Genomic DNA, 24,832 nt, shown 5'->3' with positions numbered 1-24,832 from the left:
TTTGAAGTGCAGCTCCTTGGTTGGGTCTATATTCAGGAAAAATACACTTCTACTGAAGAAGGAGGTAGGGTGGAAATTTACAACCTAATTGGCATTCCCTGCCACCTTTGCCAGTATTCTCTGAATTCCTCCCTAACGTTTTTATCTTCTGATTCAGAAAATTTTAATATGTAGTCTATGAACCAATTCAAATTTCAAACCCAGTCGTTACATGCTTTTCACTGCAAACGTGCAAACTTGAATAGGCAATTGTTAAGGAAAAAAAGCTAACAGAAAAATTGGCCACAGCAATATCCTGATAAAATTTATCCTAAGATCACCTGAAGGAGAAAGCGTGGTGTGAAATGCTCAAAACCACACCCAACACATGTGTGTGTGCTCAGTCGTGTCCGACTCTTTGCGGCCCTGTGGACTGTAGCCCGCCAGGCTCCTCTGTCCATGGGATTGCCCAGGCAAGAACACTGGAGTGGGTTGCCATTTCCTTCTCCACTAACACACCACAGTCACAGGTTAATAAATATCTGAACTAAATCTAACAACTGAATACCGAACAAGGAAGGTTTACTTTAATGTCAACTTAATTTTTCTGTACTTGCACTCGATTTCAGATGGATTACAAAAGATTAGCATCCTTTAGGAGCAAAACCTCAGTCAAGCGATTGTATATATAAACATGCTGCCAATCCCAAGATAGCGTTACACGTGAATTCTAAGGATGGGGCCAAGTGAAGGGCTCTCCCCTAAGCCTTCCGCCCAGCCCTTAAAGCTATTACAACGTATCACTTCACAGAACAAAAAGCTGCCTCTTCTACTATGGGGAAAAAACGTTAATCTCGGAGAGTTACCTGTTTAAGACCACGGCTGTGTATCTTCTTTCCACAAAAATAATTCCACACAAGATATTGGTAAATGGAGAAGGAAAATTTGTCTCTGGCTTTTCTTTCTCTTCAATCTCTTCATCCTCCTCGTCGTCCTCAGAGTCACTCCAGGACACGTAGTTATCCTGGTTCCTGTTATTATACCACTCCACGCTTTCGAACTGCTGCCGCTCGTACGGTTTGTACTTGCGGAGGATCTCCAGCAGCTTTATCACTTTAGGAGTGACGAACTTCAGGTCAAGGGAGGCAGGTGAGAAGTGCTCCTCACACAGGGCGTGGATTTTCCTCAGGAAAGTGTCTGTAAACAATAGAAACTTCCGGTGCAGCTCCTCTTGCTCGTGTTTGATGTATTTCTGTAGCTCTCTGACCATCATTCCAGCTACTTTATCGGCACACCAGGGTCCCAGGACAACCAGTACGGCACGACAGTCTGAGAGGATCTACAAAAAAAGGTAAAGACTCAAATGCGAAACAATACTCTGGCAGTATCTTCACATGGAGTCTAACTGGGATTTAAGCTGTCTTTACTCCTTCAAAATAAATTTACCCCACTAATGTCAACACTGGGGTTCATTCCCCAAAGTTACGGAGAGGGGCCAGTAGTCTTTCCAAGCTCTACTTTTTCATACAGATGCCCAGAACCACCCTTCTGGGCATAATCAAATGACAGAAATTAAATGATGCAACTGTATATGGTTAATAAAGCAACCTCAGAGCTGTGGTTGAAAGTACAACTGAGTCATTTACTTCCAGGTAAATATGCAAGGAACTACATAGCAGAATATATAGGTGTGTGTGCATACGCAGCAGAGTATGTCATTTTATTTTAGGTATCAAAGAAAAGCAAGATGGTCTTCCTTGAACTGTATCTGTGCTCCAGAGTGCCACAGCTTACCACCCTAGCTCAGACTGGAATGTAAATCCATAGTAAGGCTGTAACTGCCAGTTCTTTTTTTTTTTTCATTTATTTTTATTAGTTGGAGGCTAATTACTTCACAACATTGCAGTGGGTCTTGTCATACATTGACATGAATCAGCCATGGATTTACATGTATTCCCCATCCAGATCCCCCCTCCCACCTCCCTCTCCACCCAATTCCTCTGCGTCTTCCCAGTGCACCAGGCCCGAGCACTTGTCTCATGCATCCCACCTGGGCTGGTGATCTGTTTCCCTATAGATAATATACATGCTGTTCTCTCGAAACATCCCACCCTTCCGTTCTCCCACAGAGTCCCAAAGTCTGTTCTGTACATCTGTGTCTCTTTTTCTGTTTTGCGTATAGGGTTATCATTACCATCTTTCTAAATTCCATATATGTGTTAGTATGCTGTAATGATCTTTATCTTTCTGGATTACTTCACTCTGTATAACGGGCTCCAGTTTCATCCATCTTATTAGAACTGATTCAAGTGAATTCTTTTTAACGGCTGAGTAATATTCCATGGTGTACATGTACCACAGCTTCCTTATCCATTCATCTGCTGATGGGCATCTAGGTTGCTTCCATGTCCTGGCTATTATAAACAGTGCTGCGATGAACACTGGGGTGCACGTGTCTGTTTCAGATCTGGTTTCCTCAGTGTGTATGCCCAGGAGTGGGATTGCTGGGTCGTTATGGCAGTGTAACTGGTTTCCTCGGTGTGTATCCCAGGAATGGATTGCTGGGGTCGTATGGCAGTGTAACTGGTTCCTCGGTTGTATGCCCAGGAGTGGGATTGCTGGGTCTATGGCAGTGTAACTTTTCCCGGGTGTTAGCCCAGAGTGGAGCTGGGTCGTATGGCAGTGTTAACTGGTTTCCTCGGTTGTGTATGCCCAGGAGTGGGACTGCTGGGTCGTATGGCAGTGTAACTGGTTTCCTCGGTGTGTATGCCCAGAGGTGGGAACTGCTGGTCGTATGGCAGTGTAACTGGTTTCCTCGGTGTGTATGCCCAGGGTGGGACTGCTGGGTCGTATGGCAGTGTAACTGGTTTCCTCGGTGTGTATGCCCAGAGTGGGACTGCTGGGTCGTATGGCAGTGTAACTGGTTTCCTCGGTGTGTATGCCCAGAGGTGGGACTGCTGGGTCGTATGGCAGTGTAACTGGTTTCCTCGGTGTGTATGCCCAGGAGTGGGATTGCTGGGTCGTATGGCAGTGTAACTGGTTTCCTCGGTGTGTATGCCCAGAGGTGGGATTGCTGGGTCGTATGGCAGTGTAACTGGTTTCCTCGGTGTGTATGCCCAGGAGTGGGACTGCTGGGTCGTATGGCAGTGTAACTGGTTTCCTCGGTGTGTATGCCCAGAGGTGGGACTGCTGGGTCGTATGGCAGTGTAACTGGTTTCCTCGGTGTGTATGCCCAGAGGTGGGACTGCTGGGTCGTATGGCAGTGTAACTGGTTTCCTCGGTGTGTATGCCCAGGAGTGGGACTGCTGGGTCGTATGGCAGTGTAACTGGTTTCCTCGGTGTGTATGCCCAGGAGTGGGACTGCTGGGTCGTATGGCAGTGTAACTGGTTTCCTCGGTGTGTATGCCCAGGAGTGGGATTGCTGGGTCATATGGCAGTGTAACTGCCAGTTCTGCAGGCAAATGAAAGACCCACTGGGTGGGACACGGACTTAACGAGAAGACAGGTGCTGAACAGAGTCTGGGCATTGCTGCTCCAGAGAAAATCAGCAAGAGAGAATTAAGAATTCGATTCAATATGGTGGTAACATTCACACCTGGCTGCAAAGTCCTGGGACAATTAATGGCAAAAGGATTCACTGAAGGGCTTCAAATCTCAGACAGCTGGCTCCCAGCCCAGAGCTTTAGATTCAGCAGGGCAAGGGTGGGGCCTCTCATGTGCATGTCGAGACAGTTCCAGGGGGAAGCTGATGCTGCTTGTCCAGGGTCCACACCTTGAGGCCCACTGTTCTAAGGAATCGCTTCTCAAAGCTGCCCTATTCGGAGATGATGGGCTCATGTCCAGTTACATACAGAGAAACAGCGGAAGAATTCTTTCAGCTCAGGGTCTGATCAGGAACTAACTCATCTGACTAAGAAAAAAAAACTGGGACTCACTTCTTATATTCAAACAATCATGACACCTCCTTAAACCAGGGTGGTCTACACTTAATAACAGAAATGTCTGTCAGGTAACAGTAAACTCAACCCAATATGATACACTCCATGAAAAATGTCCAAAGATACAAGAAGGTAAGGTCTTAAACTAAAATGTATATAAAACAGCTTCATTAAAAGACAATTCATTTCAACATTAAAAATGTATCAAAGCCTTTTATTATACTCTCTGTACTTACTTCGTATATGCTTACCTGTTTAGAAATTAAAGTAGAATCTCTTTCTTTTGAATGTACAGATATGTTACAGTCATTGATAAAATTAAGTGCTTCTTCTAACTCCATCAGCAGTCTTTCATAAAGCCCACTTCTGTCAGTAAATGGTCCACAGTCTACCACAATCTCACATGGCTGAGAAGTATATCTGTAACATCAGAAACAAAAGTTGTCAACACCACAATAAATTCACTACAGCATTACCATCCATTACATATCCAAACCAAAAAAGAAACTCCCTCTTTTCAGCTGTGTAACTACTTGGAAGAACACACAGGCTCACAACAAGCCTTCTTCAAGTTGTACTCACTTCCATCTGTACTATGTTTGCTGGCTAAGTTTCAATAAATGCATAGGGCTAATAGTCAAAGAATTCTGCTGTTTCATCATTAATCCCAGGTTTTTCATTTTGATTTTTAGGTTTAGACTTTCATCTTTCGCCCCCTAAGGCATCCCCCAGAATGAGAAACAAAGTTAGTCAAAATAGTCAAGAAACTCAATAATGATTACTTCTCAGACTCAGAAAAGGGGAAGGCAGCAGATCATAAGGAAGGGTTATCATTTAAATGTATCTATTTCCATACTACTTGAAACGTTTAACATTTGCAAGTGTCAACTTTTTTGGTTTTTAAATAAATCTTTTTTCTAATTTAGTTTTAACTGGAGGATAAATGCTTTACAATACTGTGTTGACCTCCGCCACACAACCACCCAAATCAGCCACAAGCACACACACGTGCCCTCCCTCCTGCCCCTCCCCCACCCCACCCCCACCCCCAGGCTGTCGGGGCGGCTAGGGCTCCCGGTTACTCGGCAGCCGCCACCGTCTCCCTCACAGGTAACGGGCATGCTTCCGGGCTGCTCTCAGTGCCTCCCACCCTCTGCTGCCCACGCCGCGTCCACATGTCTGTCCCCTACGTGCTCTCCGTCTTGAGTCTCTATTCCTGCCCTGCAGACAGGCTCATCAGTAGTCATTTTTCTAGATTCCATATATATGCATTAATATGTGGCACTTGCTTTTCTCTTTCTGACTTACTTCACTCTGTATTATCAGGCTCTAGGTTCATCCACCTCACTAGAACTGACTCAAATGTGTTCCTTTTTAGGGCTGTCATATTTTAACATGTCCTCATAAGGAAAGCTCCCCTACATTTCAATCAAATTCCCTAGATATTTCATGCCTTTCATAATATGACAACAACACATACAGTCTTAAAAGCACATGTAATAATTAAGGAAAAGAAATACATTAAAGACATATTTAAAAATGACAGTGTTCATTATTCCCAACTAGAATTTATAAGAGTCAGATTTTGAGAGCTAAGTAATGCCAAACGCAATAGAATATCTATCAGTTTTTTACCTAAACACCCTAAAGGCCATCAGATTTGTATCTCATATCACATCTGGATCCTAACTTCCATGAATCTAAACGTTAGCTTTTCTTCTCATTCCACAAAGAGAACTCTTTCCAAATTCCTACCAAGTGACAGATACACTGCAAGGTGTTTATCATGTCAATGTAACCGATCACCCAAGAGTCCCCTGAGACCACTGGTAATGCCATTTTATAGGCTCAGGAACAATAAATGACTCACTTGAAGTTACACACTAGTGGAGTCAGTCCTCAGAACCCAAGTGTGATTTAACTTCACGATCTGAGAAATAAGTCTTCTCTAGCATAACTGTTTCAAGAACCACCACTTGGTAATCTTTAACCTTGTTAAAGGCTGTACCTAACAAGGATATAAGGATATTTTAATATGAACTGAATTAGTTATTGTAATTTAAAGACCTAATTTATAAAGGCTCCCCTCTACCAACTTCGATCACAAAGGCTGTGTTATATGTTTTAATGAAACTCAAAATAGCAACCTCCACAAAAAGAGACAAACCTATATACAGGTCAGAAATTCACACCCATTTTCAAAATCAGAGAGTGTTTCCCATTATTTTCAATCAAACTGTAAAATACTGAATTCTCTAAATAATTAATGTTCTTTCAAACCATCATGAGGGATCCCAGCCCTCATCAACATAAGCAGGCAGGCTGAGCCCATGTGTATGCAATATTCCCTCTTAAGGCTGAAACACCGCCATCTGTATACTTTCTGGAACCAAGGTTCAATTCCTGCATCTGAAGATGACTACCTGATAAGGAATTCTTAGGTCTTCCAAGGGAGTATGGAACCGAAGGCCTAAAACCATCCTAGCAGGTTTCACTGAAGCCTAGTTAATCCTAAGTGCTTACCTGTCTAAGACCACCAAGTCAGTTGCAGTTTCAGCATTACTCTTAAGAATTTTCTCCAGTTTCTGTATCTTTTCTTCCAATTCCTCTGGATCACATTTCCCATTTAAAATGGAAGCAGTTAGTCCCAAAATACGAGGACATGATGGACAATTTTCACAAAGCTAATGTAACAAAAGATACTGACAGTAAGGAATTCATTTTGCAAGGCCCCAACCAAAGAGACAGCATCTTGATAAAACATGTCAAAAAGACCTAACACCAAAATGATCACTTATGGAATTTACTGTAGCTTATTTAAAAGATCAATCTATCAAAAAGGAACATTTAAATATGCTATGATAGATTATGCAATTCACTTATGATAGATCACATAATTTATTTTTATTGTTTAAACTTTTATTATAGATTTAGATGTTATAAATGTATTACTATTATAAATTACAGATTTAAATGAACATTAGTTTAACATTCATTCATTCATTCCTACACTGAAACCAAGTTTCCAAAAGTGGTAACTAATATTGCTTTTGGTATAAAAAACAGTGCTTTTACTCAGTAATCTGACCTGCATTATTAACACTGATAAAATCTAAAAACTTACCTTCATAATTTCTCGGTAGGGGTGGTCTAGGATTGCAAGATGACACTCATCAAACACCAAAAGGTTAATGTCTGACAGTGATAAGTAACCATTTTTCAAAACATTCAAGGCGACATAGCAAGTCATAACGAGAACCTAAAATAAAACTGCTATCAGTATACAAACATGCCATTCACCTGCCTGCATACACTTCTATGAAATCAGACTAGGGAACCACTGTATTTTAGGTGAGAATGAAGAAACTCATCATTAAAAATTACAACAAACATTCTCAATGTATGGAAGCTCATACTCGAGAATCAAGATGTAAAACAAGGAGACATGGAAAAAAAAATACTGATAAAGGAGACCACGTTTTTATGATAAATCTACTCAATCTACTTCAGGTTTTCAGGTTCCTCATAATTTGACTGATAAGACCTATCAGTTTTATCAGATCACAAAACAATTCACACAATTTTTTCCTGTCAAACTGACAAGGTTTTCTGGAAGAAGACACAGACTCCTTAATTTTTTTAATGACTTATCATTCTGTGGATTTTAAGTGCGTTATTGAGAAAGCTTAACCCAATATGTAAGATATACTAGCAGACCAGGGACTGCTTGAGGTCAGTTAGGAAACCTCTCTTAATCACTTCAGATTCACCAACACGTGAAGGCCCTCAAGGCAAGCTGGCGACATGGAAACGTCTAGGTTACAGGAAGTGAAAGTCACTCAGTCGTGTCTGACTCTTTGCGACCCCATGGACTACACAGTCCATGGCATTCTCCGGGCCACAATACTGGAATGGGTAACCTTTCCCTTCCCCAGGGAATCTTCCCAACCGAGGGATCAAACCCAGGTCTTCCGCATTGCAGGCAGATTCTTTACCAACTGAGCCACAAGGGAAGCCAAGTTACAGGAAGACTCCATCAAAAATACTAAGATCTCAACCAAGAAATGTCAAGGCATTTAACTCAAGAGTAAACTTTCTGAAAGCAAGTTATCTGCAAGATGAAATTAGGTCATAGGAATTTGCATTTTTCAAAAAGGAAATCATACTGTAAAGCTGTTTCTTTTCTATTCAGTAACAGCAACATAAAGGAGTACCTCATTTGGATTTAGGATGAGATTATAATAAGAAAATGCATGAGCGGTAATTTCTAGGCTGACAAAGTACAGGAAGTAGAGTCTTTAAACCTAATTCACATAACAAAGGCTTCAGGTCATCTTATAAGTCAAGGGCTTGTACAGATTTATTAAATGAAATTTCTTTATGAGTCTTACCTGGTGTTTAGTAAACTCTTGGTTCCATTTCTCTTTTGTCCAAGATGCACTTACTTCCAGGTTTGAGTATTCCCCAACCTTGAGATCTGAGTGAGTTCTGACAGCTGACACTTGTTGAGCAACCTGGTTTGCTGATTACAAATACAATATCCCATGTAAATACAAGAACTCTTTCCTAAATGGCTCTCTGGATGACTACTGATTAAACAGTTAAGGGAAATCCTTATTATTATATATTATATCTAACCACTAATTTTTTTACATCACCAACTTAAAACCATACTTTCACAGTTATCTCCAAAATACGCTTCTTATACTCACCACCCCACCTGTCACTCATTTTATAAAGTCTTAGACCACCTTATTTCTTTAAGGTGACTTTCCCCAATCTAAGAATATAATTTCTAGGCTAGACTGGCAACTACTGCAGATCCACCCCTCCAGCTTTCTTCAATAAAATCAGATTGTATCACAAAGAAATAACACAGACTGATATATATTTAAAGCACATGAGAACATCACATGCTGAAACAATCTAAAAAGAAAAGAAAAAAAGGAGAGGAGTGACATGGTTATATTAGTACTTGAGCTGTTTATGTTCACATTTTATACTTTTTATTTTAATATATAACCCCAAACACATAAAAACCTATACTTTAAACTCTTACTGAATATCTAACTTTCAAAAAGCCTCTGATTTTCTTTCTACAACTGGTATAGCAAAATCATAAATCAAAAAGTTACCTATAATCAAGCTCTTTATGATACACTTTGTGAAACTAAAACATTAAAAACAAAATAACTACTGAGATCAGAGCAGAGCCAGAATTAAATGCGGTTCCATTTAAGAAGAAAGCTAATGTTTAACATCTATGAAATAAGATGACTATCATTTAAGAGAAATACTATTTCAAGTTAAGAAATAAGACAGAATGATATTTCTGCTCCAACAAGCACATTATTCATCAACCTCTCTATACTTTCAAGACTTTAACTTTATATCCCAAGAGCAAATCTGCTTAACCATAAGATCTCATCCAATTTCCTCCAGACAATTTGACAAAACAGTGCTTTGTTACCCGAGTTGACCAAGAACACCGTCCTCCTGCCATCCCTGCCGAGGTCCCCCCTGATCTGGTAAGACAGCTCCTTAGTGAGCAGCACTGCGATGAACGTCTTCCCTGAGCCAGTGTTCAAACAGACTATGGTATTACGGTCCAGAGCTGCTTCAAGCAGTTCAACCTAGAAATACAGTGGGGAAAAGATTACACACTTCTCATCTAAGCACAGAATTTTAAAAACTGGATTTTGTTTCAATTCAGAAAACTGCACTGTTTTCTAAAGTCTTCCTCCAATAAATCTGCCCTTTCAAAAAGCTTACCTTCTACATGTTTATATAATAATAATAATCAGAGGTATTAAAATGCTGGTTACACACAGCTGTGCTGTATAAATGTGCTGAAATGGCATTTACAATTTCTCTAAAAATCATTTTCACAGGGACAGAAACTTTTCTAGAATGATGTGAACAACTGAAACACTATAACTTAATGGAAAATAAGTGGTTATTTAAAATTCATTAGCAAAGTCAAAGTAAAGAAGAACATTAATGATTTTACTACTGCTTATTATACTGATCTACTCTTATTTACCACTTCAGACCAACTGTAATAGAATAGAATATATTGTTTAATATATTCTATTCTATATATGTGTAATAGAATATATTGTTTAAAAAAAAAAAAAAGACTACAACCATAGTTCTGACAGTCTATGTTTGTTCAAACCAATCTCCATTCCTACCCAGATCATGAGGACAGACACACCCAAATTGATAAGAACAGTGAGGTTTTCACAGGGTAAAAAAGATAAGAAATTTCATCAATAAAACTATCAAATCAATTACCCAGGAGATGTTAAAAAAGAAAACGACTATTAAGAACAAAAGTATTTGGAATGAGAAAATTAATCAGAAGAGGAAAGCTTAAAAAGGTAAAGTTTTATAGAAGTTGTGTCAACTATATGCTAATATATTCCATTTTAGTGAAAATGCTCCAGTATTAGTGTTCTCATTAGTACCTGATATTTTCTTGGCGTATAAATGTTATCATGAATTGCTTCTTGTTGCCATGGCAGTCCAAAGAAAGGACCCATTGGTGAGGAAGCAGGGGTCATGAGCTGCAGGCCTGCCATGCTGAGGGGTTGCAAAGCAGGGCTTTTCATTCATCCAGTGTTTCTTTCATTGCATTTTTGTTCTAGCACAGCTTACTACAAAAGGGAAAAAGAATACCATTACACAACCATGCAGGGTTAAAAACAAAAGAGAGCGCAGAAACTAGAGAAACGTCAGAATATCATTCCTACGGGCCTTTTCAAATTCTCCCTGTAATTGTTTCAGCTTTTTCTTGATCTAAGAGGATCTGTTTTAAAAGTCAAGCATCCTACACTCGCCAACCCAGCAATTCTATACCCAGAAACCTGCCTGAAAGGATTAGGCAGATGCACAAAGATGTAAACACATGAATATTTATTGCCACATTATTACTTAAGAGCAAGAAATAACCTCAAAATGAATTAATCAAACATTACTTAAGTAAATTATGGTCTAGTCTTAAAGTGGAAAACTTTAAATCCATTAAGATAATACAGATCTATATTTACTTACATAGAACCATGTCCATAAAATACCTTTAAAAAAAATTTGTATACTATGATGCTCTTTAAAATAAATGTTTATATACAAAACATGTAAATATATATGTAAACATATTTCAAACATTTGTAAATTCTATGATGCTATCATTGATAAAATAATGAGAAAACTGTATGAAAGGCACTTCACGCCGCGTACACACAGGAAGGAATCAAATGCCGCCAACATTTGGTCATTTTATCAAAGGACCATAAACATAGAAGAAGGTCATTTTTCTTAACTGACACCCTATCACAATTGCACAGCTGATCGACTATTTATATAAGTATCATTAAAAGTATGCATATCCTAAATAAATTAAAACAAGGCAACACTATTTTGTGAAATAAGAGCTACTTCATGGTGTCTAAGCACTCTTCTATATTTCACATATTCTTCCCCAAAGATAAATTTGATTATGTAAAAGGATAAAACAGAAATTCAGGCTTTTTAAAATTCCTAGCCTGCAGATAAACGGTTAGGGTTTCAAATTTCTATGAGAAAGTCCATCAGCGCAGAACTGACTTGCCCTGTAGAAGGGAATTTCCCCTTGTACTGCTTTGCAGTGTTCACTGTTATTACTCTAGGAAACTGGAAAGAAAGAATCCCCACTCTTTGTTCCCTGACAACAAAAACTTTGAACCTCCTGACCTGTTAAATTTATAACCATGGTACAACACAGTGACTTAAACTGTTGTGTCTAATCCACCAAGAAGCCTCGAGAGTACAGTCTCTTGTATGCATAGGCTTAATACCACAATTCTGATTTCAGAGCTTAATTCAGCTGACAAGAATTCAACATTCAGTTAATACAAGTAGCACCTTCAGTAAATGGCCACAGGGCCTCAGGCCTCAGCACGGCGGTGTGTCCGTGGACCAGAGAGCATGACCATTCTCGGTATCCTTCTCAGAGGAAGATGACAAGCAGAGTGTTCCAAAGTACACAGTGAAAAACTATCAAGTCCTTCTTTTGCCGGGGTCAAACAGAACTACATTTTCCACGAAAAATAATGTGCTCGTTCTCTACTGAACCGAAGTCCCAACAGCCATTCCTTCTACCTCTTTTATACTCCGCATTCACTTCTCTCAATTCTGCAGGCCCACAGGATAAACAGTCTCAGGTTGATCATTCAAGCTTCTTACTCAACCCTGCTACAAAGAACCTGAAGTGGAAGGCTCTTTTACCTAACAGCGTGAGATCCAGCAGGTCATGCTGAAGGCCCAAGGCTGAGACCTGCAGGCACTTCCCACGTGGCTACCCATTCCTGGGGTATCTCCACACGGTGCTCCTTATCCGCAGGTTCCATTTCCACAGGTCAATCTATCCTTGGTTGGATGAATCCACGGATGCAGGAGGGTCAACTCTACTATGCAAGGGACATGAGCATGCGGGGATTTGGGCATCAGAGGGTCCTGGAACCAATCACCACGAGCACCGAGGGACAACTGTACTCCTTCACTACTCTAGGCCGCTCACTGGCAGGATTATTTACACTAAACCTGATGCTTCACTTTCCACCCAACCCAAATGTTAATCCAAGACCAAACAAATAAACGGTGGAGGGATCAGGAAAAAAGCCCAAATCCTGGTGGTGGATGGAAATTTTCAAAGGAGAAAAGAGGGCAGCGATGTAAACCCCCAAACACACTTGCTCCACCTCCAGGAGCCCTCCTTCTTACCACTATCACTTCTTCTGATGGAGACAACATTAGTAGTAATGACAGAGCCAGAAAATATTCTAAAACGTAAGTGAATGTTCTATTTTTAGAATAGTGTTAAAAAAATCTATTTATAAATACTTAAAAATTTATTATAGACTATATAAAAGTAGTCTAAAAAATAAAATCTATTTTTAGAATAGGCTTAGAATAGTCTAAAAAATCCAAGGATGCTCTATTTTTTTAAGGGCACACGATAGTCTTCAAAATTATCAGTATCATAAAATACAAAGAAAAACTACAGATGTTCCAAATTAAAGAAGACTGTAGAAACATGACAACTAAACACAGTAACTGACCTCAGCCTAGATCCTTTCCTGTTACAGAACAAAGGCTATAAGGGTCATCATAGAGAGCAGCGATGAGGCTGTAGACAATGCACTGTTACACCCACTGAGATGATGACTGCACCATGGTTACTGTAGGGGAGCATCCTTATTCTTGGCAAACACAGTGACGTATTTAGGAGTAAAAGGGCCGTAATGCATGCAACTTATTCTCAAATGGTTCAGAACCAGAAACTACACATAGAAAGAGAGAGAATGGATGTGACTGATAAAGCAAATGGAGCAAAATAGGAAAAGCACATAATCTTTGCCCTAGTCTTCTTCTTTTCTGTAAGTTTGAAATTACTTCCAAATAAAGAGTTTTAAAAAGTAAACAGTTAAATATGACCCATGAAACCAGGATCTCCGTGAGTATAGGAGCTGTATATCTCACACATACTTCTGTCACCTACCGAACCAAATTACACCCCAGACATGACAAACAAACAAGACAGGTTTGTGCAGTGAAGACACTGCCTGTGTGCATGACAAAAGCCCTCACACAGCGTCTCTTTCCCTTTCATTACTTATGTCACTTTGCATATATTCTAAGGGACACGTACGGACACGGCTCCTTCTTTGACTGGCACACATATTCTATGAGAACAGGATGTGCGTCTCATTCTCTGCAGCTCTTAAATTTCCACACGTGTGTCATATATATATTTAAATAAAAACGTGATGAACTCAATCAGAGATTCATGAATGTCTACACAATAACACACACAACAGAAGGACAGACAGCTTAAAAGATATTTCTACAGTACTTGGTTTGGAAATACACACCCACCCCACTCCTACTCATCCTGAAGGGCGGATACAGGAGAGAAAATCTGCAAGGAAATGGAGGAGAGGAGTTGAACCCTCCCATTACATTCCCATTAGGTCACAATATTTAAACTAATTTTCATTACTTAGCACAGTGACTGGCCCCAGTAATATACTATCTACTCAGGGAAACCAAATCCAACATTGAAAACCCAACAAATAATCCAATAACGTGAAAACTAAAAAAGCCTATAATTTTGCCAATTTTTACTTTCTCTGGCATGTTTAAATAGATTTTTTTTTTCCCTCTTAACTTGGCCTTAATGAAAAGCTCTGAATCCCTACTGGTAAGTAAAAGTTCTAGAGTTTCACAGATTAACTGACTATAATTAACTGCCTCAGCAGAGCCAAGAGGATAATCTACGTGACTATTTTCCAATCACAGATTTTAACAATTAACAGTCATGAAAGTGGTGAGACTTTCATAGCTTTGGATGATTCGTTTAGAAATAACTTAGTAAGACACATGAATAAACTCTCTTTCTTTTTCCACATAGGATAAAGCCCAGATTTACCGTCTTAATGTTTGAGATCTCTGTGTTGCTGTTGTCTGAACTGCATTTTGACATTGTGATAGCAGTTTATTGGAAAATCACAGCATACCCAAGCTTCTGCTCTAAAAATAAAGGCAAAAATAGCCAAGTTTAAGATTCTTGTACTTAAACTGAATATAAACACATCTACAAGAAAGTCCCATTGATATGAAAAGTGGAATAAAAAGGCCATTATTTTGTATTAAACTTTAAACAAAAGACATCTGGGTTATTTTAGGATACTAAGTCTTATTCGAAAACAAAGAACAAGAGAATGAGCTGTAACAACAGCATGCCTAATTTCCAGAGATCAGGGGCGGGGAGGGGGTGGGTTATAGAAAAGTTCAAGGAAAGATCTTAAAATGAATACAATGAAATCAAAGTACATAAAATTCTAAAGAGAGTGACTAGGAAAATGGAAAAAATAAATGTGCGTGTGCGTGCGTGCGTGTGTGTGCGTGCGTGTGTGCACGTGTGTCTGTGGCGCACATGTGCACACAGCTGTCCAGTCGTGTCTGACTCTCTGCGACCCCGTGGACTGCAGCCCAGATGTGTTATTTCCTAAATAAATACACAAGAGAAGTAAAGAAGATCACCAGAAGAGGTACTTGTCTGAGTAATCCAAATCAGCTGGCGGTAAGTCTTCACCACATGTATGAAGTCTTATCAGCAATTTAAGTTTCTCAAATTTAAAACATGATCTTAAAGAACAATTAATCTAACTATAAACTTTCATTGAATTCATTTATGAATAAAAGAATTCAGAAACACAGTTCAAGAATGTTAATACTGTGGAGAAATTTAAATTTAAGGGTGGTCCCAAATAATCCTAAAAGAGACTAGAAATCAAAAGGGAAGCATAAAGCATTGACGTGAAAAGCTTAATTCAATAAACAAGTGTTGATTTTCTTAGATCTGGTACCAGATTTAATTTATGCTCCTTAACTTGAGCGTCTCTATTACCACAGGCTCGGGAAAAACAAATTGGCAGCGGCCTCTTCTCACTTATTTGCATCTGGTCTAGTCTATAGCAGTTTAAAGGACACTCATGTAGAAGTTAAGCTTTCTCATTTCATACACAAATTGGTTTTGCTAATAAGTTAACAAAGCAGAATGGGGGAACCTTAACACTACTTTAGTGTTTACATATTTACCTCAAAATGCTGATTCTAAGTTCTTTCAGTTTTCCAAGTCTGTATTAATTCATACCCTAGGTAACCTAAAAGCAATCAGAGAGAATATTTTAGAACATACAACTCATTTTTAAAAAACAACTTTAAGAAATTTCCTACTTTGACAAGACTTTCATAATTTATCTGAATAAGATCTCTGATAAAAACAATTCTTGTATTTATTGGGAGTCAAGAAAACAGTATATGTATGAAAGAGTTGCCCTTTAAAATTAGTATTTATTATGTTCTATTACAATTGAAAAATTTTAAAAGCTGTTAGCACAATCCAATCAGATATATAAGGGAGAATTCCTGGAAGTAAATTACATTTTCCCCCAGTAAAATCTTGATTTTAAAAATACTTAAAGACTACACTAAGTCAGTATCATGCTTTCATGAACTTATAACCCCTCTTCTAAGGAGTCAGTTTATGTTTTCTAAAACTACCTCATGCTTTGACTTTTAATTCCATTCTACACTGCCACCTAATATGATGCAAATTCAATAAAAAAACTTGGCCTGATATGTCACACTGGACATCTTTTCAATTAATATTCACCTCTATTCTAGAAGCACCAAAATAAAAATGATAACCCTTGAAAATTCAATGCAACTCCACTATTACAAAATTACTGTTGAGTTATCCAAATTACTTCCCTAAACAATTCTGTATAAAGATACATTAGAAAGTTAACATGCCAAGCACAGTGATGATTTATTTTATGTTCATACTACACAGCTAACAAGTCAAGTTTTCTCATTTTAATTGATGATCATGATTTAAATTACAAAAAAAAAAAAAAGTGTTTGATAGGGCTCTTTAAGATAACTCCGCAAAAGACATGCCACAGACCACAGGCTCAGTCAAGTTCTAGTATAAACCAACAAACTTAATCTAATTAGCATCTAAATCCCACATATGGCTGTACCCTTTCAGACAAAGGCTGAAACAATGGCTAAACCCTCCTAGTCTCAAAGGCATCTAGAGCTTCCTGCTGCGTATTTTCATAACTGGTAAAAACAGAAAACTTCCAACTCATTCATTTTATTATGTATCAGAGTCTGATACTACTAACTTTACGAACATCACTGTCCAGATTTCATCTCTACACTCATGAAGTCCAAAATGTGCAACTACCATGAAGTCCCAGAGTGAACAAAAGATAACACACACACAGTATCAATACTGTGACATTAAGACACAGTCAAAAGTACTTCTGGAAGCTAACAGATAAAACTAAAAATGTCTTGACGAGCTTTTAGTCCCTAGTGACAACTATTTTATGGAGATCTAAGACATTAATTTTAACTCCAACCAAGCCTAAATGCTAAGAGCATCCCTGGCTGTGGATATAAAATAACAGGTTTAGAATACAGGTTGCTGACATAAGCACAAATCAGAAATAAGTGACTTAATTCTCCCATTTGAAAACAAAGGGGAAGGCATCCCTTCCCCCTCCCTCTTTTCCATCCTTTTCTGCTGTACTTGAATCTTTCTAAAAGCTAAGTAAGCCTCTAGCCAGTCTCACGTCTCAGGAATGTTTCCTTAAGATATGTAATCACCAAGAAAGATATGCCCAATCTCCCAGTTTCCCAGGATGGCCTAATTTGTCAACCGACTCCAAATTGCAAAACTTACCTCCAGTCGTAAAGATACCAGAGAACTGGAAATTGTATCTTGAAAACACGGATGTAAAGTGTTGTAACCACTTAACTATACAAAAGAATAAGACTTCTATCTTTGCAATCTCTTTAGTGGATAGCCTAGATACACATCACATTCTGGTTTAATGCTCACTTAATAAAATTGTTTCCTCCCCTTCTACGTTTTTAGAGAGATTTTCTGGTTGGGAGGAGGTCATTTTTAATTCTATTTCCCCAGCATCAGCTTAAAAAAAAAAAAAAAAAAGTTCAACTCTCAAGCGGTATACATGATAAATAACAAAACCCCTTTCTTAAAATTTAAAACAGTAAAGAAATCCTAAACTATGCTGCCTAATGGCACCGGAGAGAACGGTTTTCAAAATGAAGAAAGAGCTGGAAGAAGTTGGCAAACACCTCCTCTTATCCCTAAAAAGGAATCTGAACACAGGGAGGATCCAAAGTGTTTACAAACAACTCCACCAACCTCCCTTTTCGAAATGAAAGCCAGAGGAGAAAGAGAGTCATCTGTCTTAAGCTCATTTATAAGTAAAGGTGATGAGCTCCCCTCCTAACACTTTGGGGCACACAGTCACTCCCTCCCCACGGAGGCCCTCTGATAAGGCAGGGACACTGGGTGAGGCCTCTGGGGATGGAGAAAGCAGTGTTTTCTCTACAAGTATCTTTTATTAAAATCATCTGAATGCCAGCAGATGACTATCTGTGTCAGGAAGGCCAAGGCCCATCCGACACCACCTCCTCTCTCTAAGGCTGTTTCCTTCCTATAAAACAGAACACTTGACTAGTATGAGAATTCAGTAATTAAATGCATATTAACCTCGGTAAAGAAAAAGTGCTTACCCAGAAATGCAGATGACACCACCCTTATGGCAGAAAGCAAAGAGGAACTAAAGGGCCTCTTGATGAAAGTGAAAGAGGAGAGGGAAAAAGCTGACTTAAAACTCAACATCCAGTCCCATCACTTCATGGCAAATAGATGGGGAAACAATGGAAACAGGTGACAGACTTTATTTTCTTGGGCTCCAAAATCACTGCAGATGGTGACTGCAGCCATGAAATTAAAAGACGCTTGCTCAATGGAAGAAAAGCTATGACTAACCTAGACAGCATGTTAAAAAGCAGAGACGTTACTTTGTCGACAAAGGTCCATCTAGTCATAGCTATGGTCTTTCCAGTAGTCATGTATGGATGTGAGAGTTGGACCGTAAAGAAAGCTGAGTGCTGAAGAATTGATGTTTTTGAAATGCGGTGTTGGAGAAGACTCTTGAGAGTCCTGTGGACTGCAAGGAGATCAAACCAGTCCATCCTAAAGGAAATCAGTCCTGAATATTCATTGGAAGGACTGATACTGAAGCTAAAGCTCCAATACTTTGGCCACCTGATGCAAAGAACTGACTCGTTGAAAAATACCCTGATGCTGGGAAAGATTGAAGGCGGGAGGAAAAGGGGACGACAGAGGATGAGATGGTTGGATGGCATCACCGACTCAATGCACATGAGTTTGAGCAAGCTCCTGAAGTTGGTGATGGACAGGGAGGCCTGGCATGCTGCGGTACATGGGGTCACGAAGAGTCAGACATGACTGAGCAACTGAACTGAACTGAAAGAAGCCACACTCCCATCTCCATCTATAACCATCTATGTTTTCATAGAACTCTTAAGACTTTAAGGAACTCCTTTAAAGAACCCAAAATGTTTTATTAATCCTAAGATTCAGCATAAAAAAAGCATTCTCAAAGTTGAAGAACTATACAAGATTTTATACAGTATTTTTAATCAGATGAACTTGAAAAACCACAAACTCCAAACTACTAGTCACTATGAATTTACAATAAAATGAAAATCAATTTAAATTGCAAAGCATGGTATATAATGTAAAACAAAATTAAACAGTTGTCTGCCCACTAGTTCTCTTGAAAAGCAAAAACCAAAAAATACTACATGCTCCTTCTGTTTGGCTCCCCAAACTTCACTGAAAACATTACTTAACTGTTTTTGAGGCAATGAAATGGTTCACATGCATGGGCAAGTAATCATCCTCACCATTATCATTCAGTAGACAAGCTTGGAAAATATAAAATGCAAGAAAAGAGAAAACAAAAAGATAGGAAATATCCAAAATACCCATGGTACATGAAATAAAGATTTCAAGGATTTACCAACCATTATTTGGTGAATACAGATTACGAAAAGACTAAGGTCAAAGCAAAGACTGAGAGACCAAAGAGAAAAAGGATAATAATTTAAAGAATTTAAACACTGTAATTTTTAGTCTTAGGTAAATACACAGCACAACAGGAATATTTCTATTTTCACTTTTGTCATAACTATCATTATTAATTACAAATCCTTGCATATTTAATCTAGCCTACAACATTAACACAAACTACATTCAGATATGCTTCCTTGGCATTATCATTTATAATAGCAAAAAATGCCCCTTCCACCTTCCCAAAAAACTAAATGTCTAACAACAAATGAGGGAGTGATCTGGTAAACCACAGATGGCTCGTTTGACATGTTGCAGTTCAACTGAGCTATTAAAATGATGACAGTTTGTAACAAACAAAAATGCTTATGTTATGGGATTCAGTGAAAAAAAAAATTTTTTATTTACAGGAAGATCTGGTTGTGTCCTCAAGTTAAAAACGAAAGAAAAGAAAGGGAAGAAGGGAGGAACAGAGGAAAAGAAAATTCCCCCCAAAATTGAGAATGGGATTACTAGCAGAAGTCATGTCTTTTTCCTTAAGGCTTTTCTGTATTTTAAAATTCCCTACAATTTGGATACTTTATTACATTTAGAATTAAACAAAGTCTTAAACTGAGGATGAAGACAACAAACACATATGACTCTGTCTTAAGTATTTGGTGGGTGGGAGGGCGGGGGGGAACTCCATTCTTAAGCCATTGAATGTGGTTTAAGATTTACCCCAGTTTCTATACCTGACACCACAAATTCACCAGCTTTCTTTTCCTGCATTACTCTATGAACCGAACAAATTTCTGCATTTCTCTAAAATCTGTAACATAAACATATTATGTTTACATTTCAATGTAATTATGCCTAAAATTAAATTTGTCCAAAATTGAAGTTGAATACAGGTCAAATACCATTTTAACAAATTCCATCCACCAAAATCTCCATATAGAAAGTAACTCTAGGCTGCCAGCCAATGGCGCACTTACTTGGAATATTTCTTAAAAAGACAATATTCCAACACGTCAAAATGGCACAGATACCCACCTCTGCCCTTCAAGTCACCTATAATGACCTTTCCTCTGCAATTTTGTTTTCAGAGAGGTAAACATTTAATACATCACTAACTTTCAAGGTGAGTTTTTAGGTTAATATTTGGTTCGAAGTTTCTATACTTCAGTCAATAAAAAACAAGTGCTAGAATGTTATTCAATTTTTCCTTTTACACCACGTCAGAATGTCCAGGAGGAAAAAAAGAGTCACAGTTCTCTCTGACAGGCTGCTGTAACTCACTACATAATGCAAAGATATCACTACTGAAGAGAGGTCAGTTCTGAGACAAAAGGAGCCTAAGAAACTCCTAAGTGCAACAAACGCTCAGTCAGTGTTGAGTCAGGACGCAAACGTGTTCAAGTTCCAGGTGAGAGGCAAAGCCCACATCACAGCCACATGCAACCACACATGCGCTCTGCTTTCCCCGTGACCCCACCACGGGTGGACCACAGTCTCCAAGGACGAGTCTCTATTTGTGGAGCCCAACCCCTCCGCCCCACCTCCAGACCTTCCCTAGTAACCCCCATCATTCTGCTCTCCTCTCTCGCAGCACAGTGGGGGCTCCTGACACCACCCAAATCGGGGCTTCGTTACATCTGCTCCACATTAGATGTTATTGCCATTGCTCCTTCCCCCCAAAATTCTAAGGCCTTTGAAAGGAAAGATAATCTCATACTCGACTTACATAAAGGAAACCTGGCAATGTCCATAAAAAATTGTCATTCATTAATTCTATGTTGAGAATGAAACTTATTGATCAAAACCTAAATTAACTTGCATCTTTTTGTGGCCAAATAGAAAATTCAGTGTAGACACTTCCTACTTTTAAAAGATTTTAAACAACCCAGATGATTCCAACAAGTTTAATAGCCCTACCCTTGCCCCCTCCCTCAACAAAGAATAGTTCAGGGCTGACCTGGAACTATCAAAGCAAGAGATGCATCAATTCATACAGTGATAATTTTGACATCATCCAACTATAACCATTCTCCCACCCTAGTCCTTTCCATGTAACTCCCAACCTATAAAATTCTCATAAATGTTTCATTTTAGAATTTATTTTATTAGGTTTAAAATTCAGATAAAACTATTTAATGTCAACTAATAAATGCAGGAAAAAAATGACAGAAAAATCACCACTTTTAGCCACCCCATTAGTAATTAAGATGGGAATCACGGCTGCTGTGCAGTCACTGTGTCGTGTCTGACTCTCTGCGACCCCATGGACTGCAACACACCAGACTCCTCTGTCCGCCACTACCTCCTGGAGTTTGCTCAGATTTACATCTGTTGAGTGAGTGATGCCACCTAACCATCTCATCCTCTGCCACCCCCTTCTCCTTTTGCCTTCAATCTTTCCCAGGGTCAGGGTCTTTTCCAGTGAGTCAGCTCTTCGTCTCAGGTGGCCAAGGTATTAGAGATTCAGCTTCAACAAGTCCTTCCAATGAATATTCAGGGTTGATTTCCTTTGGAATTGACCGGTTTGATCTCCTTGCAGTCCAAAGAACTCTCAAGAGTCTTCTCCAGCACCACAATCTGAAATCATCCATTCTTTGGCACTCAGCCTTCTTTATGGTCCAACTCTCACATCCATACAAAACTATTGCAAAAACCACTGCCTTCCACTTGTTCTCCTTCTATTTGCCATAAAGTGATGGGAACAGAGCCTCTTGATGAAAGTGAAAGAGGAGAGTGAAAAAGTTGGCTTAAAACTCAACATTTGAAAAACGAAGATCATGGCATCTGGGCCCATCACTTCATGGCAAATAAGATGGGGAAACAGTGGCAACAGTGTCAGACTTTATTTTTTGGGCTCCAAAATCACTGCAGATGGTGACTGCAGCCACAAAATTAAAAGACGCTTGCTCCTTAAAAGAAAAGTTATGACCAACCTAGACAGCATATTAAAAAGCAGAGACATTACTTTGCCAACAAAGGTCCGTCTCGTCAAGGCTATGGTTTTTCCAGCGGTCATGTATGGATGTGAGAGTTGGACTATAAAGAAAGCTGAGTGCCGAAGAATTGATGCTTTTGAACTGTGGGGTTGGAGAAGACTCTTGAGAGTCCTGTGGACTGCAAGGAGATCAAACCAGTCCATCCTAAAGGAAATCAGTCCTGAATATTCATTGGAAGGACTGATACTGAAGCTGAAACTCCAATACTTTGGCCACCTGATGCAAAGAACTGACTCATTTGAAAAATACCCTGATGCTGGGAAAGACTGAGGGCTGGAGGAGAAGGGGACGACAGAGGATGAGATGGTTGGATGGCATCACTGACTCAATGGACATCAGTTTGAGTAAACTCTGGGAGTTGGTGATGGACAGGGAGGCCTGGTGTGCTGCAGTCCATGGGGTCGCAAAGAGTCAGACACAACTGAGCGACTGAACTGAACTGATGTGGCCAGATGTGCTTATTTAAGTTTTTTTACTGTTGAGTTTCAAGCCTGCTTTTTCCCCCTCTCCTCTTTAACCCTCAAGAGGCTCTTTAATTCCTCTTCACTTTCTGCCATTACAGTGGTATCATCTGTATATCTGAGGTTATTTACATTTTCCCCAGCAATCTTGATTCCAGTTTGTGATTCATCCAGCCTGGCATTTTGCATCATTACTCTGCATGTAAGTTAAATAAGCAGGGTGACAACATATAGTGTTTTCATTAAGAATCATTAAAGGATGACAAATCCATTGGGTAAAGTTTCAAAGTCTCTCTGTACATACTACCTACCAATTCAAATGAAAATTGTTATTTTTACACTGGAAAAGTGAAAGTGTTAGTCACTCAGTCAAGGCTAACTCTTTTTGATCCCACGCACTATAGCCCCCAGGCTCCTGTCTGTGGAATTCTCTAGTCATTCCCTTCTCCAGAGGATCTTCCTGACACAGAGATCAAATCCAGGTCTTCTGCATTGCAAGCAGATTCTTTACCATCTGAGCCACCAGGGAAGGTGGCTAGAAGACATAGTAAAAATGAGAGGCTTTTGTTCACTGCTGGTTGTATGCTTAAACCTGGCAAATACTACCTCCTTAACTCAAGTGAGAAAGTTAATGTCACCAATATTGGGACAACCTGACAATAAGTACCTCCTAATGAGATGAACTGAGAAAAGAACTATCATTTGTCAGAAGTGCAAAACCTGCATCTAATCCTGAGGAAACATGAAAACCAAATCTGAGGCTCATTTTACATAACGGCTGGCTTGCACTCTTCAAAAATGTCACTATCACAAAAAAAAAAAAAAAAAACCCTAAGAAACTATTCCAGATTAAGAGAGAAAAGAGACAGGACAACTGAACACAATGTACGTTGCTGTACCAAGTCTTGTATCAGGGAAAGCAAACTGCTACAGTGGATGTTTTGGGGATGAAGGAGGATGTGCCAATCTGGCACAAGGCAGCAGAGAGACGGCGGACACAAGTGGAACTCTCTGTCCCCTCCACCCCCACCTAAGATGATAACTACTAGTAAACGTAGGTAGCAACAGGGGATTCTTTATACTACAACTCATAAATCTGAAAACTATTTTAAAACATAAAAGTTAAAACTGTGCCAAAAACTGACCTGTATGTTTGGCTACTAGCAGAACACAGAAAAACAGAACACGTCCAATTTTATTTCAGAACAGTATACAGAGTAGTATTCAGTCTTCCCCACTTAAAAAAACAAAACTCTCATCTACCTCCTGACCCTTAAATTACTTGTTCGCTCATTCAACAAATACTGATTAAGCAAGACGTCCCCAGTGCAGCCTTGCGTTCCGCAGGATGTGAGAACCTGAGCTCAGCTCTGAAGCGTGTGCGGGAAGGGCACTCCTTGGGGAGAAGCCCACACGGGACATCGTGGGGACCAGCGGACAGCGGGCGCAGAAGCCCCCGCACAGAAACAGGCAAGACCGTGACACGGGTCAGATGAGCAGGAGCGAGGCCTTGAAGGGCCTCATACGCAGCTCTCCAGGGTCAGAATCTCACCCCGTGAGCCTTTTTAGTCTCGGTACACAGAAAGGGTCGTCACCGACTTAATCTCGGCCTGAGCCTCCATCAAGGCCCGCTGACAAGAACGTCTAAACACAAGGCAAGAGACTCCTGAGCTTACCTCTCTCTTTTAGAGGGGACACTCCTTCTCCTGGCTGCAATCACTGCCTTTACACAGACTCATTTGCCTGGAACCAGCCCAGCTGGAGCACTGCAACCCCTTGTCCCAGGAACCACCCACCCACTCACTCCAAGCACGGAAGAACCACGATGTCGGTCACCCCATCTCCAGCGCCAAATCACTCTCCCTGCCTGCCTGTAGCACATCTCCAGCTGGAGACCTGCACTTGGCTCTCAAGGGAGCCTTTCCA

General features: G+C 39.6%; 1 protein-coding gene across 9 annotated transcripts in view; it reads right to left on the bottom strand.

The window, feature by feature from the left end:
• Window positions 1-24,832, bottom strand: part of DICER1 (dicer 1, ribonuclease III) — a 73,497-nt gene that overhangs the window by 36,734 nt on the left and 11,931 nt on the right. The window contains exons 1-9 of one of the 9 annotated variants that reach the window (XR_006273519.1): window positions 15,561-15,606; window positions 14,389-14,489; window positions 10,388-10,576; window positions 9,388-9,550; window positions 8,309-8,439; window positions 7,042-7,176; window positions 6,441-6,601; window positions 4,169-4,337; window positions 846-1,318 (exon numbers count right to left, since the gene is read on the bottom strand). Coding sequence is in view for 8 of the 9 variants with exons in the window: in XM_043489381.1 (XP_043345316.1) it covers window positions 846-1,318; window positions 4,169-4,337; window positions 6,441-6,601; window positions 7,042-7,176; window positions 8,309-8,439; window positions 9,388-9,550; window positions 10,388-10,531 (1,376 nt within the window). In the remaining variant the exon portion in view is untranslated. Of the gene's footprint in view, window positions 1-845; window positions 1,319-4,168; window positions 4,338-6,440; window positions 6,602-7,041; window positions 7,177-8,308; window positions 8,440-9,387; window positions 9,551-10,387; window positions 10,578-12,185; window positions 12,555-13,850; window positions 13,879-14,388; window positions 14,490-15,560; window positions 15,626-24,832 lie in introns of those variants that run through there. The other 8 variants (XM_043489381.1, XM_043489384.1, XM_043489387.1 and 5 more) reach the window with 8 other exon arrangements.

The sequence above is a fragment of the Cervus canadensis genome, chromosome 17 (genome assembly GCF_019320065.1).
Source record: "Cervus canadensis isolate Bull #8, Minnesota chromosome 17, ASM1932006v1, whole genome shotgun sequence".
NCBI classification, from domain to species: domain Eukaryota; kingdom Metazoa; phylum Chordata; class Mammalia; order Artiodactyla; family Cervidae; genus Cervus; species Cervus canadensis.
This window is presented reverse-complemented; position numbering and strand designations above follow the sequence as displayed.